Source organism: Amblyomma mixtum, chromosome 1 (assembly GCF_055824585.1).
Source record: "Amblyomma mixtum isolate Tamu chromosome 1, ASM5582458v1, whole genome shotgun sequence".
Classification (NCBI taxonomy): domain Eukaryota; kingdom Metazoa; phylum Arthropoda; class Arachnida; order Ixodida; family Ixodidae; genus Amblyomma; species Amblyomma mixtum.
The window spans coordinates 23,095,316-23,120,077 of NC_143012.1; the positions used below are offsets into that span (position 1 = coordinate 23,095,316).

General features: G+C 45.2%; 2 protein-coding genes across 4 annotated transcripts in view; one reads left to right on the top strand and one right to left on the bottom strand.

The window, feature by feature from the left end:
• The window catches only part of LOC149365721 (sodium/iodide cotransporter-like), a 46,384-nt gene extending 41,766 nt beyond the window's left edge, over positions 1-4,618 (top strand). The window contains exons 13-16 of the mRNA XM_089576319.1: positions 437-597; positions 2,756-2,856; positions 4,155-4,252; positions 4,434-4,618. Coding sequence (XP_089432445.1) covers positions 437-597; positions 2,756-2,856; positions 4,155-4,252; positions 4,434-4,535 — 462 coding nt within the window. The 3' untranslated portion in view covers positions 4,536-4,618. The remainder of the gene's footprint in view (positions 1-436; positions 598-2,755; positions 2,857-4,154; positions 4,253-4,433) is intronic.
• Positions 1-24,762, bottom strand: part of LOC149365714 (putative RNA-binding protein 46) — a 378,374-nt gene that overhangs the window by 253,522 nt on the left and 100,090 nt on the right. The gene's annotated exons all lie outside the window — the stretch shown is intronic.

The window sequence follows — 24,762 nt, forward strand, 5'->3', positions numbered from 1 at the left end:
ACTTTAGGTTGCACCTAAAACGTAGCGTGTAATCACCATAAGACGAGGACCAGACAACCGACAGGGCATGCCCAAGCCTATTCACTTCCGACTTTGAGTGTCACAGAGAGGCAGACTACGACATGTGTTTCTATTCTAAATTATTATGCTACAAACTCCAAAAGGAAAGCCTAATTCGAATATGACTTATCAGGTTTTTTTTTCAACGTAAACAGAACGAGGAGGACATCGCATTCTTTATTAACGTTACATTCTGAGCGTATTAGCAGTAATTATACCACTTATTCAAATACCGATAACATTCAGTCAGCATAAGCATTACGTCATTACGTATATAGAGCTCCGTGAATTTGGCCTAAGTAGACGCTTCAAGCCAGCTAGCTCACATGTTAGCCGCTGCAGATCATGAACCGGACGCTTGCATTTTGTCGTTCAGGGCACAGCTACGGCCGCGCTGGGAGTATTTCTCATCCAGACGTGGCAAACAGCCGGTCGATTCGCAGCCCGCATAGAGCCGCCACGGATGATATACAGCACTGACAGGTGTTCTGGGAATGCAACGCTGCACTTTGCGACACCGCCTGAACAGCTCTCTCAGTAAGAAATATCATGTACGCAAGTTTGCATTTTTAGTCGCCCCGTCATGACTGTCAGAGGCGCTGCGCAAATGGTCGCACTTCAAGTCTGTTGGGCCGCCCGCTGTTATTAAGCAGAAACTTTTGTTAAATCATTAATAGGCTAAGGCGTCCATGTCTGTACGTTGACGCAGTGATGATTGCCAGTCTTCAGTGTTTGTGTCAATTACTGTCCACTCTTGCTGCGGGAAAGCTGATTTGAGGAACTTTAAAGAAAGTTGGTGTCTCCTTTTGCCCAGAAGGGGTTGTTGCAAAAATAAGACATGTTCAAACTTGCGCCAGCCGATCGTGTATCATTTATTCAATCTTTTGCCAAGTCTTCTGGCGCGCTACAGGGCTCCCGTCTGGGTCTTCTTGTGCTTTTACTTTACATTAATGGCAACACATATGGTATCAATTCATCGTTGGGCATGTTTGCGGAAGATTGTGTTATTAAAGGGTCGCCAATGATAAACAGGGACTGTGTATCCTTGGAATCTCACTTATACTGTGTAGCGCTGGATGCACACGTTGGGGAATGGCACTGAATGCTGAAAAGGCCTTACATATGCCTTTTAAACAATACCTTATCCATCTATACTGAATCTATTATAAACATGTTGCTCTAGGTAAAGCCATCGGGACTAAATATTCAGGTGTATTTCTTGGCCTCGAACTTGCGTTGGACCAGAAAAGCCTATTATTGCAAATAAAGCAGCACCTCTGCTCGGTTTTCTACGATGCTATCAAAAGCCCTTTCTGAGCAACCTGGAGCGCCATTTGTACTTTACATATGTGCAATCAATACTTGAATATGCTCAAATTTATTGGACCAGCTCGCACAGTAACTTACTAGTATCCTGAAATAACTTAAAAAAAAAGCCAGTTCGTTTTGTAACCAATAATTATGGATCATCTATCATCGTCAAACCGGTATAGATCGCTAACAGTGTACGACACTAGCCACATCCATATCATAGAGAAGATAACACGGCTTCGAATTCAAGAAGCCTCCGTTTAGGAGCGGCAATTTTCTACATTTGCCTTAGTGCAAAAGCACTACTTCGCGGGATCAAACCCAGCCAAGAACCCTTTGACGTCCCTGACCTATAGGGTGCAGAAATAAATATTGCCACGAATGGGCTTCCAACCCGCCGCGGCGTGAGCAGTCCAGGTTCGCTGACCACTGCGCGAAGCATTATGCTATCACCGCTGTCGATCAGGCTTCGTGTTAACTGTTGTTGTCGTTGTTGTTGTTGTTGTTGTTGTTGTTGTTGTTGTTGTTGTTGTTGTTGTTGTTGTTGTTGTTGTTGTTGTTGTTGTCCTCTAAATAATGGCATGTACCCACTGCGGGGGATTGGCCAAGTCACAGGCGGCGACTGATAGGTGCTCAGAATGTTAAACAAGAAAATAATGATGGATTAAAAAGAATAATAATAATGATAATAATTGAATTTAGGAAATAAATGAAAGAAATTCAGATGTGTAATTGAAATAAGGTAAAGAAATACTGTGAGATAGGTGACTGAAATTGACACACTCTCACTCCGTGCATTGCACATTGTCGTCTTCCTCAACTTCTATCTGCGGCGCGAAAAGATCAAATCAGCTTAACCTCGATCAGAGCTCAAACTGAGTCTGTTATCGTATCCAGACATCCCAACGTCCCAGCAAAGTAAAACTATGAGCCAGAAAGGCTAAACAAATCTTTTCGAAAGCCTACTCGGGTTAACTACGGGTTAACTACGTTAAACCCTTACAACTTTTTTGTTCAGTTAATCCGCCAGTGGAATGATCTCTAGCCTGAAATTCTTTCAAGTGCATCGAACACTGTATTTTTTCACGCGATGAGAGCTTAATTTAGAAACGCCTCTATGTGCATTCTCTGCATCGTTTTACGAGGTTGATTTCCACATTCAAATGTCCGTACCTTACTCTGTATGCTGTAATTGCATCAAGGCGATGCAAGCACTTAACAAATAATAAATAAATGATGAATATGTGCACATGTTTTGTAAGCTTTTGAAAAGGAACATAAATTCTTTTAACTGTTCGGTACTAAGAAACTGCATGTGTATTCATGATAGAGACAAAAGTATGGTTCCGTTTCTGACGCGGGTCCTATTATCCACTATGCGCAGCTCCCAAGTGTTCCCTCTGTACCTGCTCTCTGCCTATTGGTGCTGCCTCATTGCCACTATGCTGACGGTTGTGCTGGGGCTTGCTCTCAGTCTTCTATTCGGTACGCCCTTCCAGATGCTTCAACACCTGCACTTCCTGACGCGTCATTCCGCCAGTTTGTTATCGCGTTTTTTCTTTCGCTTGCAGAGGCTTTCATGTACGTACCAATTGCGCACTTATTCGACGGCAAAAGTTAAAAAAAATGCCGAAGAAAGAGCACGTTCGACTGTTATGCAGATCACAATTTCATTCTTTGTTTTGCAGTGGTAAACGGAGAGTAACGGGGAAGGAGATAGGAAAACTAAGGCGGCATAGGGTATGCATTCGCATGACGTAACTTGGGTGCGCAGTCAGCCGAGATAAAACAGGACAAGTGCCTTAAGGATGCACAGAAGGGCTTCCTGAAACTTGAGACCTGCATGACGGGAGGAGGGCGCGGTGCTAACGAATCTTTTCTTGGGATATTTAACGGCCGTCCAGGCCTTCTAGTACTTTGAAGACCTTCAGCCTTCACAAGCAAAGCCGCAAAAAATGGTAAAGAATGAGGCCTATGGCCTCATTATTTTATTTAGCCACCGCCTTTTATTTAGCCACCGCTAAGGGGAAAAGAAGAAAAAATTCAGGGGGCACTTTGGCTCTCTAAAGTGCTGCAAGGCGAAAGCGTTTCCTGGCCACTGTTTGTTTTTATTTACTTTTTTATTTTTCATGTTTTGTTTTTCATTTATTTTTTGCTCCTTTTCTTAGTTTTTTTTTTTCATTTTTATTTTCACATCTTACTTTTATTTTGTTTTTATTTTCGTTTATTTTCTTATTTTTATTTTTATTTTCCGTTTCTTGACTTTACTCCTTTTATTTTATTTATGAAGCCCATGCATTCACTAGATCCGCCTTTATTCATGCTGGAACCTTGAGCCTTTTAAGCAGTGACGCCGAAAGGCGGACGAATCTGCCGACGCGTCTGTCGACACTTCTGCCGACGCGCCTGTCGACACTCCTGCCTACGCGTCTGTCGACACTCCTGCCGACGCGTCTGTCGACACTCCTGCCGACACGTCTGCTAACGACAGTATGAGGCATTAACCGGCACTCCGATTCTTAACCTGAGAATCGCGTCGTGTCCGGGAGAGTCCGGGTGTGGGCTGAGCTTCCGTGAGGAGTTATAGTAGTGCAGCCGAATACGCCTTAAAACTGAAGTGTCCCATTCTGGCAACATTGTGTGTGCGCTAAACATGAAAGCCTCCAGCAGCGTCCACCCTGAAGAGTGAAATAGACGCCAAAGGTAGTTCGACTGACATGCTTGAGCACCTTTATTTGTAAGGTGACCAAGGCTAATACAGAGGGGAACATTCTGTCGTGCAGCACAACCTGATGGCGGCCTCCAAAACGCCATGACCCTATCGAGCCCCGTAGCGCTGAAGTTCTGGCGGCGGATAGGCGTTCTTCGCCATGCAGTTAAGGTTTGTCTCGTTCAAATGCTTAACAACTTAACCTCCTCCGCTGATATATAAATTGACAGCTCATAAAATTCTTGCCATGATTGAGTTATGACATACTTGTCGTACACGGGGAAGGCTGATTGATATCCAAAATATTCAAATAATTTCTGCATTGTTTTCCTCTGCGTGTTTTTTTTTTCAGAAAGCTCAGAACGCCAGGACAATCGCTATGGGCGAAAAGGTATCATCTTTTGAAATGCAGCCGTTGCAAAAGAAAGAAGCTGATGTGTGCCCCAGTTGCTGAGGCAGAGGCTAAAAAGGTGCAGCGCCTCGCATTTCACCGGATCTCGACTTATTGCCGTTGCGGACAAGACGCTCATATACTCAACGTTTCATTATTGTGTTGCTGATCTGTTTTCGAAGTATCGTGCTTGGGCCACAATGTAGTTCTGCCGATTACGGAAATAAATCTACAAGTTTATAACCTAGGAGACACTTGCAACCCTCACCATTATTTTGTGTGCAAGTGCTGCGTGAGTGTTAGGCGCCGGTTCCAGGCTGATACCTGGAGTTGCTATGGAATGTAGAGGCGCATTTTGAAAACGAAGTTTGTTGCACTTCCGGGCGTTATTCTGATGTTCTCAACAATACCGGACGTCGTCCTGATGTGTGATCTTCAACGTACTTCACGGTTTTCAAAACAACCCGAGTTCAGTGGCATCTGACACAGCTGCTTTTCCCTGCTCCTCTGTTCTGACCTTCCATTCCTCTTTTCTTTTTCTTTCACTCCCTCCACCCTCCTCTCCACGTGTAGGGTAGGGTAAGGTAGAGTACGGTGGTTTATAGTTAACCTCCCTCTCTCCATTGTAGTCTCTCTCTCCTTCCACCAGACGAATCGCATGTAGTGTTTCTATTGTGAAATACCTAGTCTTCAAAGCATATCTTGCTCTCATGCTGCTTTATTTATTTATTTATTTATTTAAATAATTTATTTATTTATATTTATTTATTTATTTATTTATTTATTTATTTATTTATTTATTTATTTATTTATTTATTTATTTATTTATTACCTCAAAGGCCCCGGTTGTGGGGCATTACATGAGGGATGGGCGGATTACATGCAGATTATATAAAGATTACAGAGTACATAAAGATTACAGGATACCTAATAGCCCACTTCGCTTCCTGCACTTCGTTATTTCCCACAACCGCAGTGTTGCACGGAACTTTCGTTAATCGTCCAAATATCGTCTCTAATGCCCCCCCCCCCCCCCCCCCCCCTCCTAGTACAGCGTGGAATTAAGCTTAAAGGTAGTATTAGTGAAGACGGGGTTTTCTTCTGTGAATATCATTGGCTGCACAGAAATGAAATAAAGTGGTTAGCACAAGGGTTGCTCTCTCAACGTATGCACGGATGATGCGTGATCACGCGGCTAATGCCAAAAGCAATTTAACTATAAACAGCCCCCCAACCATCGACCCCCCCCCCCCCCTCACCCCTCCCCCATACCGAATCCATAATAGTGCTGTTTATCTGAAACTATTCACATAAGTTTTGTCCAGAGTTTTGGATGTAGGCACGAATGCTACCATTAACAAATCTAACTCGTTCTCCGCATTGCGTGCATACAACCAACGTCTAAGCGTCTCAAAAGATGTATTGGCCATGCCATGAAATTTCGGAAGTGAACTGAAATCGAAAGGAACACGCACAATTTAGGGCTACATGCAGGACACCCTCAATACGCAAGTATAGCTTGTGTTGGCAATGATGTGGCTCTTGAATGTCTCCACAGAAACATTTTTTGTTCATTTTTTGGCAGGTGGCAAACAGTAAATAAATAATGATAGGGACCACTTCGGGGTAGTCCTTCTGTGTCCTTGTTTTCTTATTAAACCTGGCAGTGTGCCAATTGGTGTGCACCAATTTACTTTAATACCAATTAATTAAAAACAAAAACTTGTCGGACACGGAGGCACTGGCTTGACGCAGCTTCAAGCGTAAAAAATGTTTCAAATTAAAGTTAAAGATGACCAGCAAGCAGAAATCATCGCAAAGAGCCCATAAATTCTCGAGCACGATCAGTACAGTGAATAGCAAAACAAAATACTGTTGCTGTTGTACTGCTGCTGTTGTTGTAACAGTAATAATTAAAAAGTTTAAAATTCAAGACCGGGTAACCAGCATGCTAGTTAACACAGCTTAGTTGTGTTCTGATGTACGGCACTGGTGACAATGCTATGCCGAAAAAAGCGCTAACTCCGAAATCCTATTCTTAAAATTTGTGTTAAGTTTCAGGTGAAACACACTGTACGTGAATATTAAGCGCAATTTTACTGTACTCCACCGAAAAAAGATTGACTTTCACTTTGAATGACATGCTTTCTGACAACGGTTTCGTTTTATGTTCTTTTCGAATTTTATCATTTATTGTTGTAAGGTTTGTTAATTGTTAAAACTCGACATGCCGACGAAGTTCTGAATTGTGAGGCGTCTTTCTGACACAAAAATTTCCTTCGAGGTCCGACCTCTGTATCTTTTCGCTACATAGGCACGGCTATACGAAAAAAAGTAAATGAGAAAATGTTCTACGATCGCCCTTTTATAGAGAATATTGCTAACCGACCATAACAAAGCTGTTGCTGTTGCCTAACCATATCTGTGTTTTATAATTTCTTGCCATTCTTATGACCCATCTTCTAGTAGGTGTTTGTATATCGTACACGTTTGTTTGTCAGGATTTCAAAGAAAAAAGCATTTGTTGTGCGTAATATTTTAAACATCACTGCCAGTCTTTTTTTTTTCGCGGGAGTGATCCCTGTCTTTGTTGAAGCACCCCTTTTCACTGTCTAAAAATAGTCTCCATTGCCTGATAAAAACAGCTTGATTAATCGTTTTTTAGGAGCACTCAAATATATCCGGCTATTGATAACACACTTTGATTGGAATATTCAAAGCTTATATTTTGACAGTGCTCTTCACTTTCATTTGCAAATACATCTGACCTGAAAAAGTGACATGCCGGCAAAAGAAATACTTACAGTCAAGTTGTACGACTGAATATACCGGGTCTGTGATCAAAAATGAACCAATACTTTTTAAATTAGATTTTTTTTTAGGTATGAAGGCGGCTTTTGCGGCATAATAATACCGGCGTTGGGAGACATTAGAAAAGAGGTGAATAATATTAATTAGTTAGCCAGCGTACTAATCTCTCATGATAAACTATTTAACTATAACAGACAGGCACCTTGCTAGCAGTTCGATATTTCAAGCCGGTAGTTAGTACTAGCGATAACAGTTTATAGAATTTAGAATACGCGATTGCCCTCGACGCTGTGGCACAACAAATTTTGACTACATTGTGCCAAAATGCATGTGCTTTCGGGAAGCATGCAGACAAAGCAACTCCTCCAGTGTAGGTAGTACCTTGTCGAAATAGACAAATTTTGTCGAGCCGCAGCATTTAGGGTATTCGCGTTTTCGAAATTTTAAAGAACTGTGATGGCTATTACTAAAGACCGGATACACACCTCTTAGTGCATCCAAGTGTATAATTGCAACCGTTTAAAAGTTAATTATATCAAATTTTTAAGCGCCTAATCAGTTAACATTATTCGCCTCTTTTTTGATGTCATCGAACGCACATAATTTTGTGCCAAAGAGGTCACGTTTATACCTCGAGAAGACCATTTTTAAAAATTCTGGTTCACCTTCGCTGAAACACCTGGTATATTCTAAAATGCCCATACCCACTGCAACGTTTCCAGTCTGTAGTGTAAACACTGCAATAAAAAAATTTAAATGCTAATTCGCAATGTACTTTGCGAACTTCATTTAGTTGCGTGCCCGCGTTCAACCAAAGACTGACGTGTACTCTCATGTCTTGGAGTCAACATAAAAAAATAACGCCAGTCCAGGAGCCGTTAGAAGTATTGAGATAGCACAGCTTTCCTCTTTGTTACGAATGAACGAACACAGATTTTGTTCACTCGCATGCTATAAAAAGAGCGCCATCACGCGCACCAGGTATTGCACCAGATACCGCATGAAATTTTACACAGCTGAGTGTTGATAAACTGCGACTAAGAGGTGCAATTCTGCGAGGAATTGAACCCATATGACGGAGCGAGTTGCTTTGCTCCATTTATTTGGGCAGACTTCTCAGATGAAGGATACTATACATTGCCCAGGGCTTCATTGCCCAGCGATGTTATTAACAGGCGCGCGGAACTCAGCGAGTGGTGGCTACAGCGTTTAGTCACAGTTGGCCACGAAAATAACGGCAAACAATGGCGTGTCAGTGTGCGTGTGTGCTTGTATATGCGTGCGTGTGAGCGTGAATGCGTGCGTGCGTACGTGCGAGTGAGCGTGCGTGCGCGCGTGCGTGCGTGCGTGCGTGCGTGCGTGCGTGCGTGCGCGCGTGCGTGCGTGCGTGCGTGCGTGCGTGCGTGCGTGCGTGCGTGCGTGCGAGCGCGCGAGAGCGCAAGCGCGCTCATGTCCGCTCGCCTGTTAACATCACTGGACAATGGAGCCTTTGACTAAGTAAAGTATCCTCCGTCTAAGAAGTCTGCCCAAATCCATGAAGCAAACAAACCCAGTCGGCCATATGGATTCAATTGTTCACAGAACTGCCCTTCTGATTCGCAGTTTGTCAGCACTCAGCTGTATAAAACTTCAGGCAGTATCTGGCGCAATACTTAATGCATGTAATGGCACTCGTCTAGTTCCTAGCTTGTAAGCGAACGAAATTTGTGCTTGCATCAGCATATGACAAATTCGTTACAAAGAGCGGCACTCGCTCAATACTTCGAAGGGTTGCTGGACAGGCTTTATTTCTTTTTCCTCTAGACTTGAAAACTTGGGAGTACCCGTCAGGCTTGGTTGAACGCAGACAGGCAGCTAAATGAAATTCGTAAAGTACATTTTCATTTTAACCTTTTTATTGCGCCGTGTACACTACAGACAGGAAACGTTGTATTGCATGAGCATTCTAGAATATACCAGGTGGTTCAGTGAAGGCCAACCAGCATTTTTAAAAATAGGCTTTTCAAGCTATAAAGACCGCTCCTGCGGCACAACAGTACCTGTGTTGGCAACACCAAAATACATGCGAATGATGTTAACTAGTTAAGCGCTTAACCAATTCCTGACAATGAAATTTTTAAATACGGCAGTTAGACACCTATTTGAAATTAGTGATGTGTATCCGGTCGTTAGTAACAGCCATATCAGTGTTCAGAATTTCGAAAACCCCATTACCTTTAGTGCTGCGGCTCGACAAAATTTCGCTATTTCGACTAGATACGTGCACTGGAAGGATTGCTTTGCCTGTATGCTTTTCGAAAGAGCATGTATTTCAGCACTATATGTCGCAACAATTTGTTAGGCCACAGCGCCGAAGGCAATCGCGTTTTCTAAATTATAAAAACTTATATGGGTACTCCTAACGACCGGCTTCAAATCTCTGATTGCCACCTGGTGCCTACCTGTAATAGTTAGATAGTCAATTATCAGAAATTAGTGAATTGGTTGGCCACTTAAAGGTGCACTGAAGAGGAATCTGAACTCGTATTTTTACCGCTGGAACTCTATCTACACGTTCCCAGCGTTCTTAGAAACTTCGAATTATTGCCCTCTGCGTTCTATTAACCTCAATTAAATCGTATTAAACGTCCCGGCTCACGCCTTTTGTTTTGTTTTTAATTCCCCGCAGACGGTGGGATGAGTAAACCAACCATTCTACCAGTCCCGTGGCGGCTTTCCGCTCTGCCATCAGCGGAGGGTTACGTAGTAATCGGCGAAAGCAGAGTCCACGCATATTTTTATTTCGGTGGGCCTAATTTGAAGCTATGTAGTCTCTGATTAGATCTAATTATTCATGGAAACTTAAAAAAAAATAAAAGCGAAAGAAAAGCCGCCACGCGACTGCCTGAAAGGCACTCCATGCGTTAACTCCTCCTACCGTCTGCGGGGAATTAAAAAAAAGGGCGGGAGCCGGACGTTAATCCGATTTAAATTAGGGAAAAATAATTCGAAGTTTCCAAGAATTCTCGGAACGTGTAGATCGAGTTCCCGCGGCAAAAATACGAGTTCAGATTCCTCTTTAGTGCACCTTTGACATTATTCACCTCTTTTTTGATGTCCTCCAACGCTGATGTTATTGTGCTGCAAAAGCCGTCTTCATTCGTAAAAAAAAAAAAAAACCTATTTAAAAACAAACTTAGTTCACCATCAATGAAACACACGGGATATTCAGTCGTGCAGCTTGACTACATTTCATTGGCTGGCATGTCACTTTTTCAAGTTAGAAGTTCTTGAAAATTAAAGTGAAGGTCACAGCCAAGATATCCGCGGTGAATATGGCAATCAAACTGTCTTATCGACAGCCGGACATAATTAGACTGCTTCTAAATAAACGATTAATGAAGCTGTTCTAAACGGAAAAGCGAGATTATTTTTGAACATGGAAAGAGATGCTTCGACTAAGACAGGCATCATTACCGAAAAAAATGGTAATATGTTTAAAATATTACGTGCAACAAGTACTTTACTTTAAAATTCCGACAAACACGTGTTTACACAAAGCGAACAACCACTACGAGATGCATCCCAAGAATGGCGAGAATTTATAAACACCGATATCGAACAGCTTTATTATTGTCGGTTAGCAACATTCTCCAAAAAGAGCGCTTGTAGAACATTGTCACCTTTATTTTTTTAATAAAGCACTGCCCACATAAGGAGGAGGTAATGAGTGAAGTATAACCTGAAATAAATTTTACATGTCAGAAAAGGCGCCTCTCAGTTAAGAAACTCGTCGGCACATCCAGTTTTAGCAACAGGACAAACTTTGCAATAACGAATGACCAAACTTGACAACAGCAACGGAACCGTTGTCGCAAAGCGCGTCGTTCTACGTGAAAGTCGATCATTTTTCGATGGACTACATTCCAGCTGCGCTTAACATTTATCTATGAATGAGGACAAAACACCCTCCTCGTTTCCATAGGATGCAGTTAAGAGCAGTCTACCACGAACACAAATGAAAAAAAAAATGGCTGGCGGTTTAGCATTGCTAAGTATGAAATGTACGCAGGCGAGGGGAGACACCCAAATTTCTTCAGTGTGAAGTGGACCAGTGCCAGCGGCAAATGAGAGCGGCCTCAGTGGGCTGGTGAGAACGTTGAGGTGTAGAAGACCACACCTGGCCGCTCGGTCGTGACAGCGGCCTTTAACCGCAGCAGGCATAGCGAGCGCTAGAAAGGCTTGCCAGAAAGCATGGCGATGGCTGCGAGAATAAACAAGTTGTCTTTAGCGCGTTACCATAGAGCAGCGGTTCAGGCAACGATATTGGTCATTCGGCTGAACTAACTGCCATTAATTAGTGAAGGGTGCGGGTGAGATCTTTCAAACGAAAGTCACCAAACTTGTTTGCGTGTTTTCTTCTTCCAAATTTTTTGTTAGACATTAGTAGGGAATCGCACAGTGGAACTCCTCTACAACCACTGAATTGATAACTGAACTCCTTTACTGTTGCTGTCTCGGTCGCAACAATCGAAGGATGGCTGTGACGTGAAAAGTGTGTTGAGGTAACAGGAAGAAAACTGAAATACAGGCGCTAAGACGTAGTTTTATTTCACTACAACGCATAAGCCAGCCTGCTTAAAGAGCCGGAATGACAGCAAGCGATGTGTCGGTGACTGTATCGCAGCTTTCTTTAAGGCCTCATACGACCTAAACCCACCTCTGACGTCAGTGTCAAAATTCGGCTCATGAAGCCCAATCCGAAATAGCATGAGAGAAAAAATTCAGCTGCGCTCTTTACTTGTACCAAGGGAAACACGAGATGTTTAATATTATGAATGTATTACGCATTAGTACGGAGAATAAATTATGCAACTAAAACAACTGTCCATAGTTCCTTAAATTACTTTCGAAACACTGGCTCCCCCTCACCCCATTCAATTGTAAGTGCGCTGTGAACTGCTGGTTAACGTTTTCCTATTTTATCGAAAACAAGCACAAAAGATGTCGGCTATACGAAAGAAAAGCACAGGCGCTCATGTCTTAAACCTTGCTGTGCATTTTTGTGCAGCCACAACTGAAATTCGGGCATTAAAAGTAAAAAACAGATACAAAAGAAGAGAACAGCTGAACAATAGACGCTATTGGGGGTCAACTCTTAACGAAGGACGCTAGCTTTACGAGAACAGTATGGTGGAATGACTGATGCAATTTTTTTCGGGCCTTTAAGCGATGTAACATGTTTCAGGCACTATAAGCGTAGTCTAGTTCCTGTGCTGCACAGTTTTTATGAAACCTAAGCGAACACTTGCAAATGTTGCAGTGAACTGAAGATGGGGACACTTCGTCACCGCCGTTTTATTGCGAAAGCAATACTACTCCCAAGAACGGCCTTTCGCGTAGCGGCGGCCGCTTGCAACGTTTGACCTTTTGAATGACCCCTGACGACATACCATGCCTAGTGACGTCACAGCGTGACGTCATACCAGGAGGGAGAGACGGGCTACTAACTCGGCTCGTCGGGTAATGGCGGCCGCTTGCCACGGCGCGCCGCGCTCCTCCAACGCCTCCTAGAGGCTCCTCCCGCTAGAGGCGCCAGTGACGTTGTAGCGTGACGTCATACCAGGAGCGAGAGACGGGCTACCAACTCGGCTCGTCGGGCAACGGCGGCCGCTTGCCACGGCGCGCCGCGCTCTTCCCACTAGAGGCGCTGCATATGCAGTATAAAACACCTGCTTTCGCAACCTACCAGGCTTAACGAAAGCTAAGCCCCCCGCCAATTTTTTATGCTCTTTAGTGAGAAGCTAATTTCCATTAACTCACCCATTTCGCTTCGTTTTAACAGCTTAATCTTCGAGTTGTGCACGGTGGTCGAGACGCAGGCAGGTCTAGAGAGTTAGCGAGGTTAGACCCCAGACAAGTAGTAAGTTAACCATCGTGATCCAGACCAGCGTTCCGTCGGCGTTAAAAGTGTATTTGAAGGCGCCAAGAAATGCCAGACAAAGGCGGATTCTTTTTTGTTAGCAAGATCCGATAGTTCGGCATTTTCTGGCTTTGTTGCCGCTTGTCCAGCAGGGAAAGGTGCATTTATGAATAAGAGATGTGGATTCGAACTTGAAAAACATTCTCCCGGCGCTATGATTCAAAGTCAGGACTCTCTCATGGCAAAATAGGAGAAAAGTGCCGCAAAGCGATGGAAACGCTAACGAGGACTCCGCGATTGCTGGCAGCGAGGGCTGCACTGCCGTCTAGCAGCCGAAAATAAAACTACTGGGTGGTGTTGAAAACATTTATTAAGAAAGGACAGGAGGTATGCTTGGATCAGTCCGTAAGGGACTGATCTTTACAAACACTACGCCTTCTCACCAATAAATTACTGTGCCCGGCAGCACTAAAGCATTTTGACCCCTCCTTTAACGGCAGCTGTCCGCACTGTAGTGCGGTGTCTTCTGACACCTATCACATGGTGTGGGCCTGCTCCTCCAACCCCGCTATTCCCCCCATCCCCAACCCAACCCAACCCGGGAGGACTGGGAGGCGACCCTGCTCGGCTGCCACGACTTACAGGCCCAACAAGCCTTAGTCAGGCGCGCCCGGGCGGCGGCCACCGCCACTGGGGTCCCATACTAGGGACCTCCACCTAGTGTTTGTAAGAAAACTACTGCCGGCCGGATGTCGATGGCCTCTACCAGCCGTCGTCGCTTGGTTTATGTTCGCACCAACGTTACGATGGATCCCGTTCGCGATTCGCAAAGAACTGCGGCCTGCACTTCAACGACCTCAAACCCACACAACGTGCAATGCTTTTGAGAACTGGGGCGGTGGGCCTTGCAATAAATTCCTAGCGCTAAGGAATCGGCAGCGTAGCTGTGATGGTGATTAATAATATTTGCTGGTGCAAGGGCATCTTACGCCAAAGAGCGCCAGAGACTGACATTGGATGGTTACTATGAGAGAAATGGCGAAAGTCATGAAATGCTGCGAATGTAAAAAAAGATGTCCAGTGTAAATGGGTGGAATATAATCAGAAATCTAAACTTGACAGGATTAAACCGATGTGATGGCCCGGAAAAAAGAAAAGTAACACGTTTTAACGGAGGGAAGTAGAAGGGTTTGCCAAGAGCAAGAGGGCGGGGAATTCCCACCGTGCTTGGCTACGGCGCCCTCTTGTCTATGCCAAGGTACCCTTTAAGCTAATATACAACGATATTCCAGCAGGCTATGACATAGGCTCACATATTAAGTCCCTGCAAAGGTGCAAAGCTTGTAAAACCTGTGTGTGTGTGGCCTGTGTGTGTGGCCTGTCCTCAATCTTGTCAACGCCACTTCAACGATACGATTTTCTAAATGTTCCTTCAAGTCATCCACATGAGGCTTGATAGTGTGCAGTTTATTATCAGTTTCTTCAACGCATTCACTATGCTACAGTTGAATCAGTCTGAGTTTGATGGGAAGTCGGTATTCTTGGTAAGGAATGTGGATAATATCCATTGGTCCCATATGTTTGGATGCAGACGCTGCCGCCTTGTCGCCTTCTTCATTTCCACGTATTCCACGGTGTCTAGGGACCCAAGAGAACGCCAGTTGCAGACCGCTTATTAATGACTCCATTAGTGCCTTTTTTCAGCGCGTTAGAAATGGCATTCATATTTCTCCGTGCACCTGAAAGCCCTGAGACAGCACTAAGTGAGTCAGTGTGTATGACACATTTTGTTATTCTGTTTTCTAAAATCTTATCTACAGCCATGAGGATTGGGATCGTTTAAGCTGTGAAGAGAGCTGCATCCGTTTTGATGGTTTTGGTGGCCGAGAACGTCTTTCCAACAACCGCGCAAGCAACAGATTCTACGCTCTTGTATCCATCAGTGTAGAACTCTTCAGAAGTGTATTTTTCTTGAAGCGACAAAAAATGTTCTTTCATAGCTTGGGAAGGGGTATTCCTTTTAGGAATAGCCAAAATGATTTATCACATTCCATTAGCTGAGTTTACTACGGAACTGGTGCTTCATTCAAGCACTTTATTGGGCAGTCATCGAGAGGCACTTCCATTTCATCTGCTGACTTTCTCAGACGTATCATCAAAGGAAAGGTAAAGTGGTCTGCTAACATACAGCCTCAATGCTAAGGTTCAAATTAATGAACTTCGACACTGCTGATACCTAATCGATTTGAACTTTAAGCGCACATCATCGATAGGTATGTTCACTAACTGGAGAGACTCCACACATTAGTTGCAGCATATAAGCTCTGAACTGGAATAGCTCTAAATGCACCAGCAGACAAGCGAAGGCCCATGTAATGTGCTGGATCGAGAAATCTTAAGACTGATTCTCTTGCAGATGGGAACAATCTGTATCGATAGTCTACTCTTGAAATAATCAGACCACAGTGGAGTTTTAGCAGGCATTTTGTACCGCTACCCCAGCAGGGGTGTCGTCTAAAATTACACCTAAGAATTTTTGCGCTCCCGTTACCGTTAATTCCTGCCTACCAAGAAATACGGAAGGCCTCGGTACTACTCGTCGTTTCCGTGAGAAAAGTACGTAGGCGGTTTTCGCGGCGTTAAATTTAAAAACCATTGTAATTGGCCCATTTTACTATACTGTCAATCGTCACCTGCACGTGTCTCTCGCATATAGAAAAATTTAAAGACCGAAAACTAATCTGCAGGTCGTCCACATAGATTGTACAGAAAAAAGATGCCAGATTAATGATGTCCCCCAAAAAGTTAATTTTCAGGATGAGCAGAGTACAACTCAGTACGCCGCCCTGGAGAATGCCATTTTCTTGCAGAAAAACTCTCGATAGAGAATTTCGCACCCTGACACTGAAGGCCCGGTGAGTCAGGTAGCTACGCAAAATGTAGAGCATATTCCCACCTATCCTGTAAGTTGCCAGATCTTTCAGGATGACATAACGCCAAGACGTGTCATATGCTTTTTCATGATCAAAAATGCAGAGAGGTAAAACTGATTATGTGTAAATGCATCTCTAATATAGGCCTCACGCAGCTCTAAGTTACATGTGGCAGACCGCCCAGCTGTAAAGCCAGACTGGAAAGGGTCTAATATCTCATTCCGTTCTAGGAAATATAACAGACCTCTCCATTATTTTTTCAAACTTGCAGAGGGAACTGGTCAAGCCTGCTTGTAATTTTTAGTGGTAGAGCGATCTTTTCCTTGTTTTAAAAAAGGAATAACTATAGCCTCTTTCCAAGCAGAATGTAGCTTTCTAGTAGGGAAAAGTTTGTTGTAAAGAACCAGTACGCATTCAAGAGTTTCGGGAGCTTTTTATCATTTCGTACGTAATTTCATCCACTACTGGCTGCTTCAAGTTCGCGCCTATTTAGTGGTCTATTGTACCCTTCCCCACAGCATCTCGCCGAATCTGTCTTGTATTCGTTCCACCCAACTCTTGTCACCTAGAAGCTTAGGCGAATAATTTCTCGAGCTCGATACCAATGAAAAGTGCTCTCTAAGTGCATCTGCTTGTGCTTCTGATGTCTCCTCATGTCAATTTATTAGTTAGAGGTAAATGGGTTTATAGTTTCCCTTTCTAGCTTTCTTATTATGCCGTACACCTTGTTTGCATCCGTATGCGAATTTATTAAGGAGACGTAGGCTGACCGACTACCTCGCTTAGCTAAAAGTCGTATGCGTCTTCCATTCGATTTGCAATCCAATTTTCAGCTGTTGGGTAGCGAGAGAACTTGCTCCAGGATTTATTTTGTTTTTCTTAGCTTTCTCACAGTTTTGATTCCACCATGGCTACGCAGCAGTACGATACCTGTGGACTGTGGTTTGGATTGGCGCACTGCATTAAGTATGTTCTGTGTAATTTATGCGCACAGTTCTTGAATATGAATAATAGAGCTGTACGATCAGGAAAACTTTAAACTTTTCCCAGTCGGCACTGTTTGTGATTTAGCAGCGTATCAAATTACCTTTCTGTCTGCAATACTTTTGGGAAATGATCAGTGGAAATGATCAGTGATCAGTATGAATTTTCAAACAAGACATGACATAAGGATGGGTAGGCCTATCGCTAAAACAATTTAGGAATATATGTTATGTGTGGAACTATAGTAAGTGGGTTCGTGTTTGTTAAACAAACGTGCGCCAGATGATAAGAGGAACCTTTCTGTTCGTTGGCCTCCCGCATCACAATGGGAGTCAGCCCATAGTATGTTTTGGGCGCTAAGATCACTTAATAGTAAGCATGGTTCTCGAATTTCATCTATTAAACTTTCACTCTAAAATGCTGAAGGGTAGTCGGGAGGAATAATAAAGACCAAATTGTTACTAGTCTACAAAAAAGTATGGCACGAATATATACGCTTCAAGAGATGCTTTAAACTAAGTGTTGGCATGCCACTGACCTACCTAGTATTATTGCCACACCGCCTGACGGCATACGACAGTCGAAACGTTGCAGTATAGCAAATTGCTTCATAAAGACTGTATTAAAGGCATTCAGGTGCGTCTCCTGCACACAGAGCAGCTTCGGTTGGAATTTAAAGATAAATTGTTTTATACGTATCACCGGGGTCACGTAGCAGGTCTCTGACGTTCCATTGTGTTATTTGTTGTTTCTCTCTCCCTGTGGTTTCACAGAAATCTGGCTGCAGTTAGTAAATCTTTGGTCGTGCAGAAAAACCGGCGCACGCCTAGCTCAGCGGGCGTGCTCTGCGTTTGCATGGTGCTGAACCATTCGTGGAAACCGTGCCAGTGTTCATTGCTACGTGCATTTTGCGTTCGTTTAAACAGACAGAGCTACCTTGCAGAAAAGTGCGTACCCGACCACGCGTTATAACCGTACGATTCATGCGTATCAGCGGCGTGTTGCTCTGCCCACTTTTCCGTAATGTGGAGCAATGCACCTGTAACATACTCTCTTTTTGTCGCGGTCACTGCATAGTGCGCACGTTTGAACACGTTTTATGGTTTTCAGCCGAACTGCATTGACCACTGGCCGTTTTGTTAGTCATAATACGATGTCTTGTTTTCATTTAACGTGACTAGTTTTGCACTTACAGACTGATGACCCGCTGCTCTCATATTTCAGATGGCGTGTCATGTGCACCCACTACATGTGAAGAATTGGGTGGATGACACGACATAGTGGCCATGCCTCTCAAGGGCTCACATAGTGTGTTATTTATTCAAAAGTGGAGCCTACATGATTACCTTACGTGTAGGCAACGCGATAACGTTAGGAGCTGTCGATGCATTTACAGGAACTGACGACACTTTCGGTCGCCCGACGTTACTAGCCTACAGCCAATGGGTGCATTTTAAGGCGGAAGCCTTTAATGCCTCATCGTTGTAAGCAGAGGTTGTCGACAGAAATGTCACGCTTTTCAATTGGTCGAAATGGTCGTGACGTCACAGAGCGCGAATTTCAAACGGGGCCAATCGTACTTTCGCTAGTAACCATGCAACCAATTTACTTGGAGCGTCTGAGTTTAGTTAATTAGTTAATTAACCAATTACCCTAATTAACCTTTCTAGACAGACCAGATAAATAAATAAAATCGAGTAGGAAATTGGTCGAGGTGGGGAATCCAACCTGGGTCTCCAGAGCGCGAGACGAGCACGCTACCACTCCGCCATGCCAGCTCGATAGTTTAGAATGAACAAAGGCGCGTCTAGTCAATACGGTCTTTTCGTTCACTCCCATCTTCCTGCCTTCCCTTACGGCGAGGTTCAGGTGTCCACCGATATACGCGAGGCAGATGCATTTCCTTTCCTCAAAAACCAATTTACTGACGAGCAAGGTGTACAGCCGAACGGGCGATGGCGTTCTGTGGACTCCCTGGCAGCGTTGCAAGACGCTGTCGCGTTCCACTCAGAGGCGAAGCTTAACATCTTAACCACACATCAGTGACACAAGTAGCAACCACGCTCCTAAGGCTTCCTCCTCACCGCACTTTAGGTCAACAAAGTGCTCCCCTGAATTTTATTGTGACCGAGGACATATTAGATCGGAAGCTCTACTCTCCGCACTACAACTTCCAAAGTCAAGTTTGGTGCGAGTTTGACCTTGATCTGGTGGCGCGAAGATGTTCAAGTGACGTCATGCCACGTGACTTGGTGTGAAGAGGCACCGCAGCTGCGCTCGCTCGAAGCTTCGCCGCTGCTTTACCATGCGACTAGCGAAGGTAGAACAGCTGTTTCTCTGGCGCTCAAATACTTCGTCTCGCCATCAATGAGGCGCGCACCGGACCGAGTCCGTGGCGCCAAACCATGCACAACCATGCTTAGCAGAGCTTTCGCTCGTATCACTAACAAGCGCTAATCCTCTTGTACAAATTTAGAACCCTTTCTCTACATGGTCTCTGTACTGGGCCCTTAACAGTTCTTCAAGGTGACAGTTGCAGCTCGCACATTTAACTTGTTCATTTAATTGATGAGCAGAGCTATTTTAAGTTTTCGTAGCCCAGAAACATATCGTTTTCACTTTTCTCGACCAAGTTATCTAAAAGAGATCAAGGAGTTATCGGGATTCTTTTTGATATTCCAGTAGCAACCTTGCTTTGACGACACTCACGGGAACCCCGGCTCAGTAGCCGAGCGCTCGAACCACTGAGCCACCGCAGCAGGTTTGCAAGTACAGCGTATTTTTTTCTTTTTCCGTTTCTGAAACTAACAAATCAGATAGTTATAGAGGCTTTCCTTTTTTAATAAACAAAATTTCCTACTTGCGCGACAGCGATCAGTTAGTTGTGCATATGTTATTCTAGGCCACATTTTAGCAACGTGTGTCTAACCCGCCGCGGTCGCTCAGCAGTTACGACGGTCGGCTACTGAGCTGGAGTACCCGGGTTCGAACACGACCGCGGCGGCCACGCTTCGATGGAGGCTAAACGCAAAAGGAGCGCGTGGGCTGTGCGATGCCAGTGCACATTAAAGATCCCAAGGTGGTAGAAATTATTCTGGAGCCCTCCACTGCGGCCCCTCTTTCTTCCTTCTTTCATTCAGGCCTTTATTCCTTCCCTTATGGCGCAGTTACGGCGTCCACCGAAATAGGTGAGACAGTTACTGTGCCATTTCCTTTCTTCAAACCAAGCTCAAGACCAGGTATCTGTGCACGGACCTAGTCGTGGAACAGCCGGAGTATTCTGGGCTGCCGAATCCCAAGCTGGACATCCCACTCACAAATGAAGAAATGAAAGCACAAATCGCGCCATGGGAAAAATGCAGCTCCAGGTCGAGATCAAATAACAGCGAAGCTCTTATTTAACCTCACCGATGACACCATCACCTAGCTTGTGGAATGCTTCAACGAGCAACATTGGGCTACAAGAACGTTACTAGTATCCTGGAAGACGGCCGAGGTTCGGTTCATTCCGCCGCGGTGGCTCAGCGGTTAAGGTGCTCGGCTGCTGACCCAAAAGACGCGGGTTCGATCCCGGCCGCGGCGACTAGAATTTCTTTGGAGGAGAAATTCTAGAGGCCCGTGTACTGTACGATGTCAGTGCACGTTAAAGAACCCCAGGTGGTCGAAATTTCCGGAGCCCTCCACTACGGCGTCTCTCATAGCCTTAGTCGCTTTGGGACGTTAAACCCCATAAACCAAACCAACCAAACCATCATTCCGAATCCGAACAAACCCCTTAAACTGGATAATCTAAGACAGATATCGCTGACCTTATGTTTGGGGAAGCTCATAGAAAGGGTCATCAACATGAGACTGTGTAGATACTTGGAAGAGAACAACTTCCTACCTAACACTCAATTTGGCTTTCGCCCTCACCTATCGACACAGGACGCCCTCTTGTACTTGTACAAAACCCTCCTTGAGACACCTCCCAAGTCACAAACAAAGGCCATCCTGGCACTTGATTTGAAAGAACTGTTCGATAACGTTCTACATAAAAATATCTGGCAAAGCCTCGCCGATACCAACTGTGGCGCAAGAGCCTACAACTATATCAAAAACTTTTTATCAGCCAGGCAAGCCACTCTACATTTCGGTGGAATAAAATCAGATCCCGTCACTCTAGGCCCGAAAGGAACTCCGCAAGGGGCGGTACTATCGCCCCACTTGTTCAATTTGGGTATGAAAGATCTACCGGCCTTCTTTCCCAAATCCCCGGCATCAAACATACATTCTATGCGGATGATATCACTGTGGGAGTGACTCTGGGAGTGACGCCGAGATCGAGGAGCGTCTTCAAGCAGCAGCGGACACGGTGGACCGGTACGCCAGGGAGAGAGGCCTCCAGTGTGCGCCGGAAAAGTCCGAGTCGCTCATCCTGAAGAACCTGAGGACACCCCTAGTGCAGAACATCACGGTGTATATAGACAACCACCCAGTACAGGAACCCACGGAGATCAAGACCCTAGGATAGTACATCCCGTAGTGGTGACAGAACACCCCCACTGTGAAGAAGCTTACAACACCCACCGAGTAAATCCTCCGGATGATGCATCGTATCCGAAATAAACACCATGGCAGGAATGAAAGGGGCACCATCCTCTTAGTGCAAGCTTTCGTGATCTCTCGGATAAAGTACGGCACGGCATACATTAACTTCTCCAGGTCAGAAGTTGAAAAGTTGGAGACACTGATCAAGAAAGCCTACAAGACGGCACTAGGGCTACCAAACAAACTCCACGCCAACGGCAAAGCTCATGGTTCTAGGAGTACTTAATATCCTAAAGAGATGTGGAAGCACAATGGCTCTCACAATTCAATAGGCTCGCACTCACAAAACCCGGCAGAGAAGTGCTCGAGAAGATCTATGTTAATCTGCCCTATAGGATAGACCAAAGGGAATACGTACCACGCGATGCTAGGAGAGACATCACCGTGTACCCCATTCCGCGGAATATGCATCCCGCATATAACATCGAGTAGAGAAAATCAAGAGGGGACGCCCTGCAAAAGCACGGGACGAGCAACGTAACACCCTTTACGTGGACGCAGCAGGCCCAAAGAATGGAGTTATGACTATTGGGGTCTCAACGCCTTCGGAATCGATGGTGAACTGCGCCTCGATAAAAACTTCTAACCCCACTCACGCAGAAGAGGCAGATATTGCATTAGCTGTAGCATCTATCCCCAACGCGTTGTGCTCACTGATTCGGAGAACACCTGTCGCAACTTCAATAACGAATTAATTCACAGGTCAGGGTTGTCATTGCTGACTAAGCATCCACCCATCAAAGCCTCAGCCATCTGGTTTTCCGGTCACCTGGAACTACCAGGAGGAAACGAAGCCGCACACAGGCATGCCCGAGCTCTTCTATACCGGGCGTCTCCCCCTGATGACCATGAAACGTGCCGCGACCTAATTGTTTTAGCAGTGTATGCTGACGATCTCGCGCCATACAGAACAGCCAAAAAGGAGAACCAAACACGACATATATCCCTCAATAAGTTAGAAGAGAACAGCCTTAGGAGAATACTAATCAACACATACCCAACGCCAGCTAAGTTACACCAGAGGTATCCTACACTACACTCTCCACAGTACCCACACTGTAGAGAGGTAGCTAGCTTCTACCACATGGTGTGGCCATGCCAATTTAATCCCTTAGTTGACCCATTCCAAACCCCTCATAGGAGCAGTGGGAGACTATTCTGCTCAGCGCTGATCCTGACCGTCAGCACTTGTTCGTGGGGAGGGCCAGCGCAGCACCAATAACCAGTGGACTACCGGACTAGGCGGCCCACGCACATGTTCTACAAATATTCAGTAAATAAAGATGTTTTCAATCAATCAATCAATTGTTCAAAACCAAACTTCATGGTTCAGAAATATCGTTGGATCCAGCGTGTCCAGGAGCCTCAGACATGCTCGTAGGTGACCAAGAGAAGGGAAGGTGCGGAGATCTGAAGAAAGGAAGAAAACAGAAGAAAAGAGAACTAAAAAAAAGACAGGAGATAAACAGACTTCACAAAGCAGAAGGAGTATATAAAATTCTGGAGAGAGGAAAGTGATCCAGGGGAGAGCTCTGGGTATCTGGTAGAGCCGGCGTGGTTGCTTCAGCGGACGCGGTTGTTGCGACGCGCGCCTTTTCTTTCACTCTGTCTTCTCACATCTTTCAACTCTCCCCTGGCCGCACGTGGCAGCGAGTGTGGGTCAGCTCGAGCCAGTGGGCAGGCTCGTGCACTTTCTTTTTCATCATTCCTACAGTCGCAACAAGAACAAAGTGATCCAGGAATATATGAAAAAGGCAGAGACAGAAGAAAAGAAAAGAAAGAAAAGAAGAAAAGACGCGGGTTCGATCCCGGCCGCGGCGGTTGAATTTCTTTGGAGGAGAAATTCGAGGCCCATGTACTGTGCGATGTCAGTGCACGTTAAAGAACCCCAGGTGGTCGAAATATCCGGAGCCCTCCACTACGGCGTCTCTCATAGCCTCAGTCGATTTGGGACGTTAAACCCCATAAACCAAACCAAACCAAACCAGAAGAAAAGATAAAGAAAGATTGAAATTAAAAAAAAAGATAAATGAACTAAAAAACGGAAAAAAATTCATAGGAGGAACCAAAACATAAAAGAGAAAAAGCAGCAAAGGAAAGAGTTCAAAGCTAACCCCTAGGAGAAAAAAATGATAGGGGTGAAAGGAAATAAAATAAAAAAAAGAGTATAAAGAAGAAAATCAAAAAATGGCTGAGGCTTAGATAAGGTTACGCCTAGTCAGATGCGAAGCATATTGATGGCTAGGCTTGGTAATACATGGCTTTCCTTGGTTGACGTTCATCCCGCTCTCCATCGGTCTCTGTGGCACGCTGAAGCTTTCGCTTCTCGTTCAAATCAGCCCTGCTTCTAGGCGGCATCCCAACACCTGGCCGCCTCGTAAGTGCCCGGAGAGTTGTTGTTGTTGTGACTGAAAGAAGGATGAAGAGGAAATTGCACGGGCCTGCTACTGGCTCGAGCCAAGCCACCACCGCTGCCGCGTGCAGATAGAGGAGAGTTAAAAGATCAGAGGAAAGAGAAAAAGGAAAGAAAAGACTCGCGTCGCAGCAACAACTGCGTCCGCCGGAGCGGACGCTGCTCAAAAAGAAGCGGCCGAAAGCCGCACTCGCCGAGGCGAGAACAGATACTCTACCCCCTAGTGCCCGGAGAGCGAGGCAAGCTCAGCTTTATACCGCTGCTGTAGCGTCACGTGGTCAGCTGCAGCGCCTCTGATGTGGAGCCTCCACCGCCGCGGCCGACCGCGCGAGCCGGCAGCCCATCTCTCCTCTGCTGTGACGTCATGTTGTCATTTGGTGTCACGTGGTCACGCTAAACGTCAATGGTAGCTCCACCGCCGTGCTCGACGGGCTGTAGTGTAGCTCTAGTAATATGCTTCGCATAAAACAGTAACTGCGGGTGCACGCAAGGCGAGCAAACAGCAAGGCCTCCATGCCCGTGCGGTGGGGGCAGTGCCTCGGCCCACCAAAATTGGACATATGGTGCCCCCGACCCCGTGAGGCATGCGGGAAGCTTAGTAATGGCAGGCAGCCCTACGAACCATCCGGGCAGGAATAAACACGACAGATGGGTGGA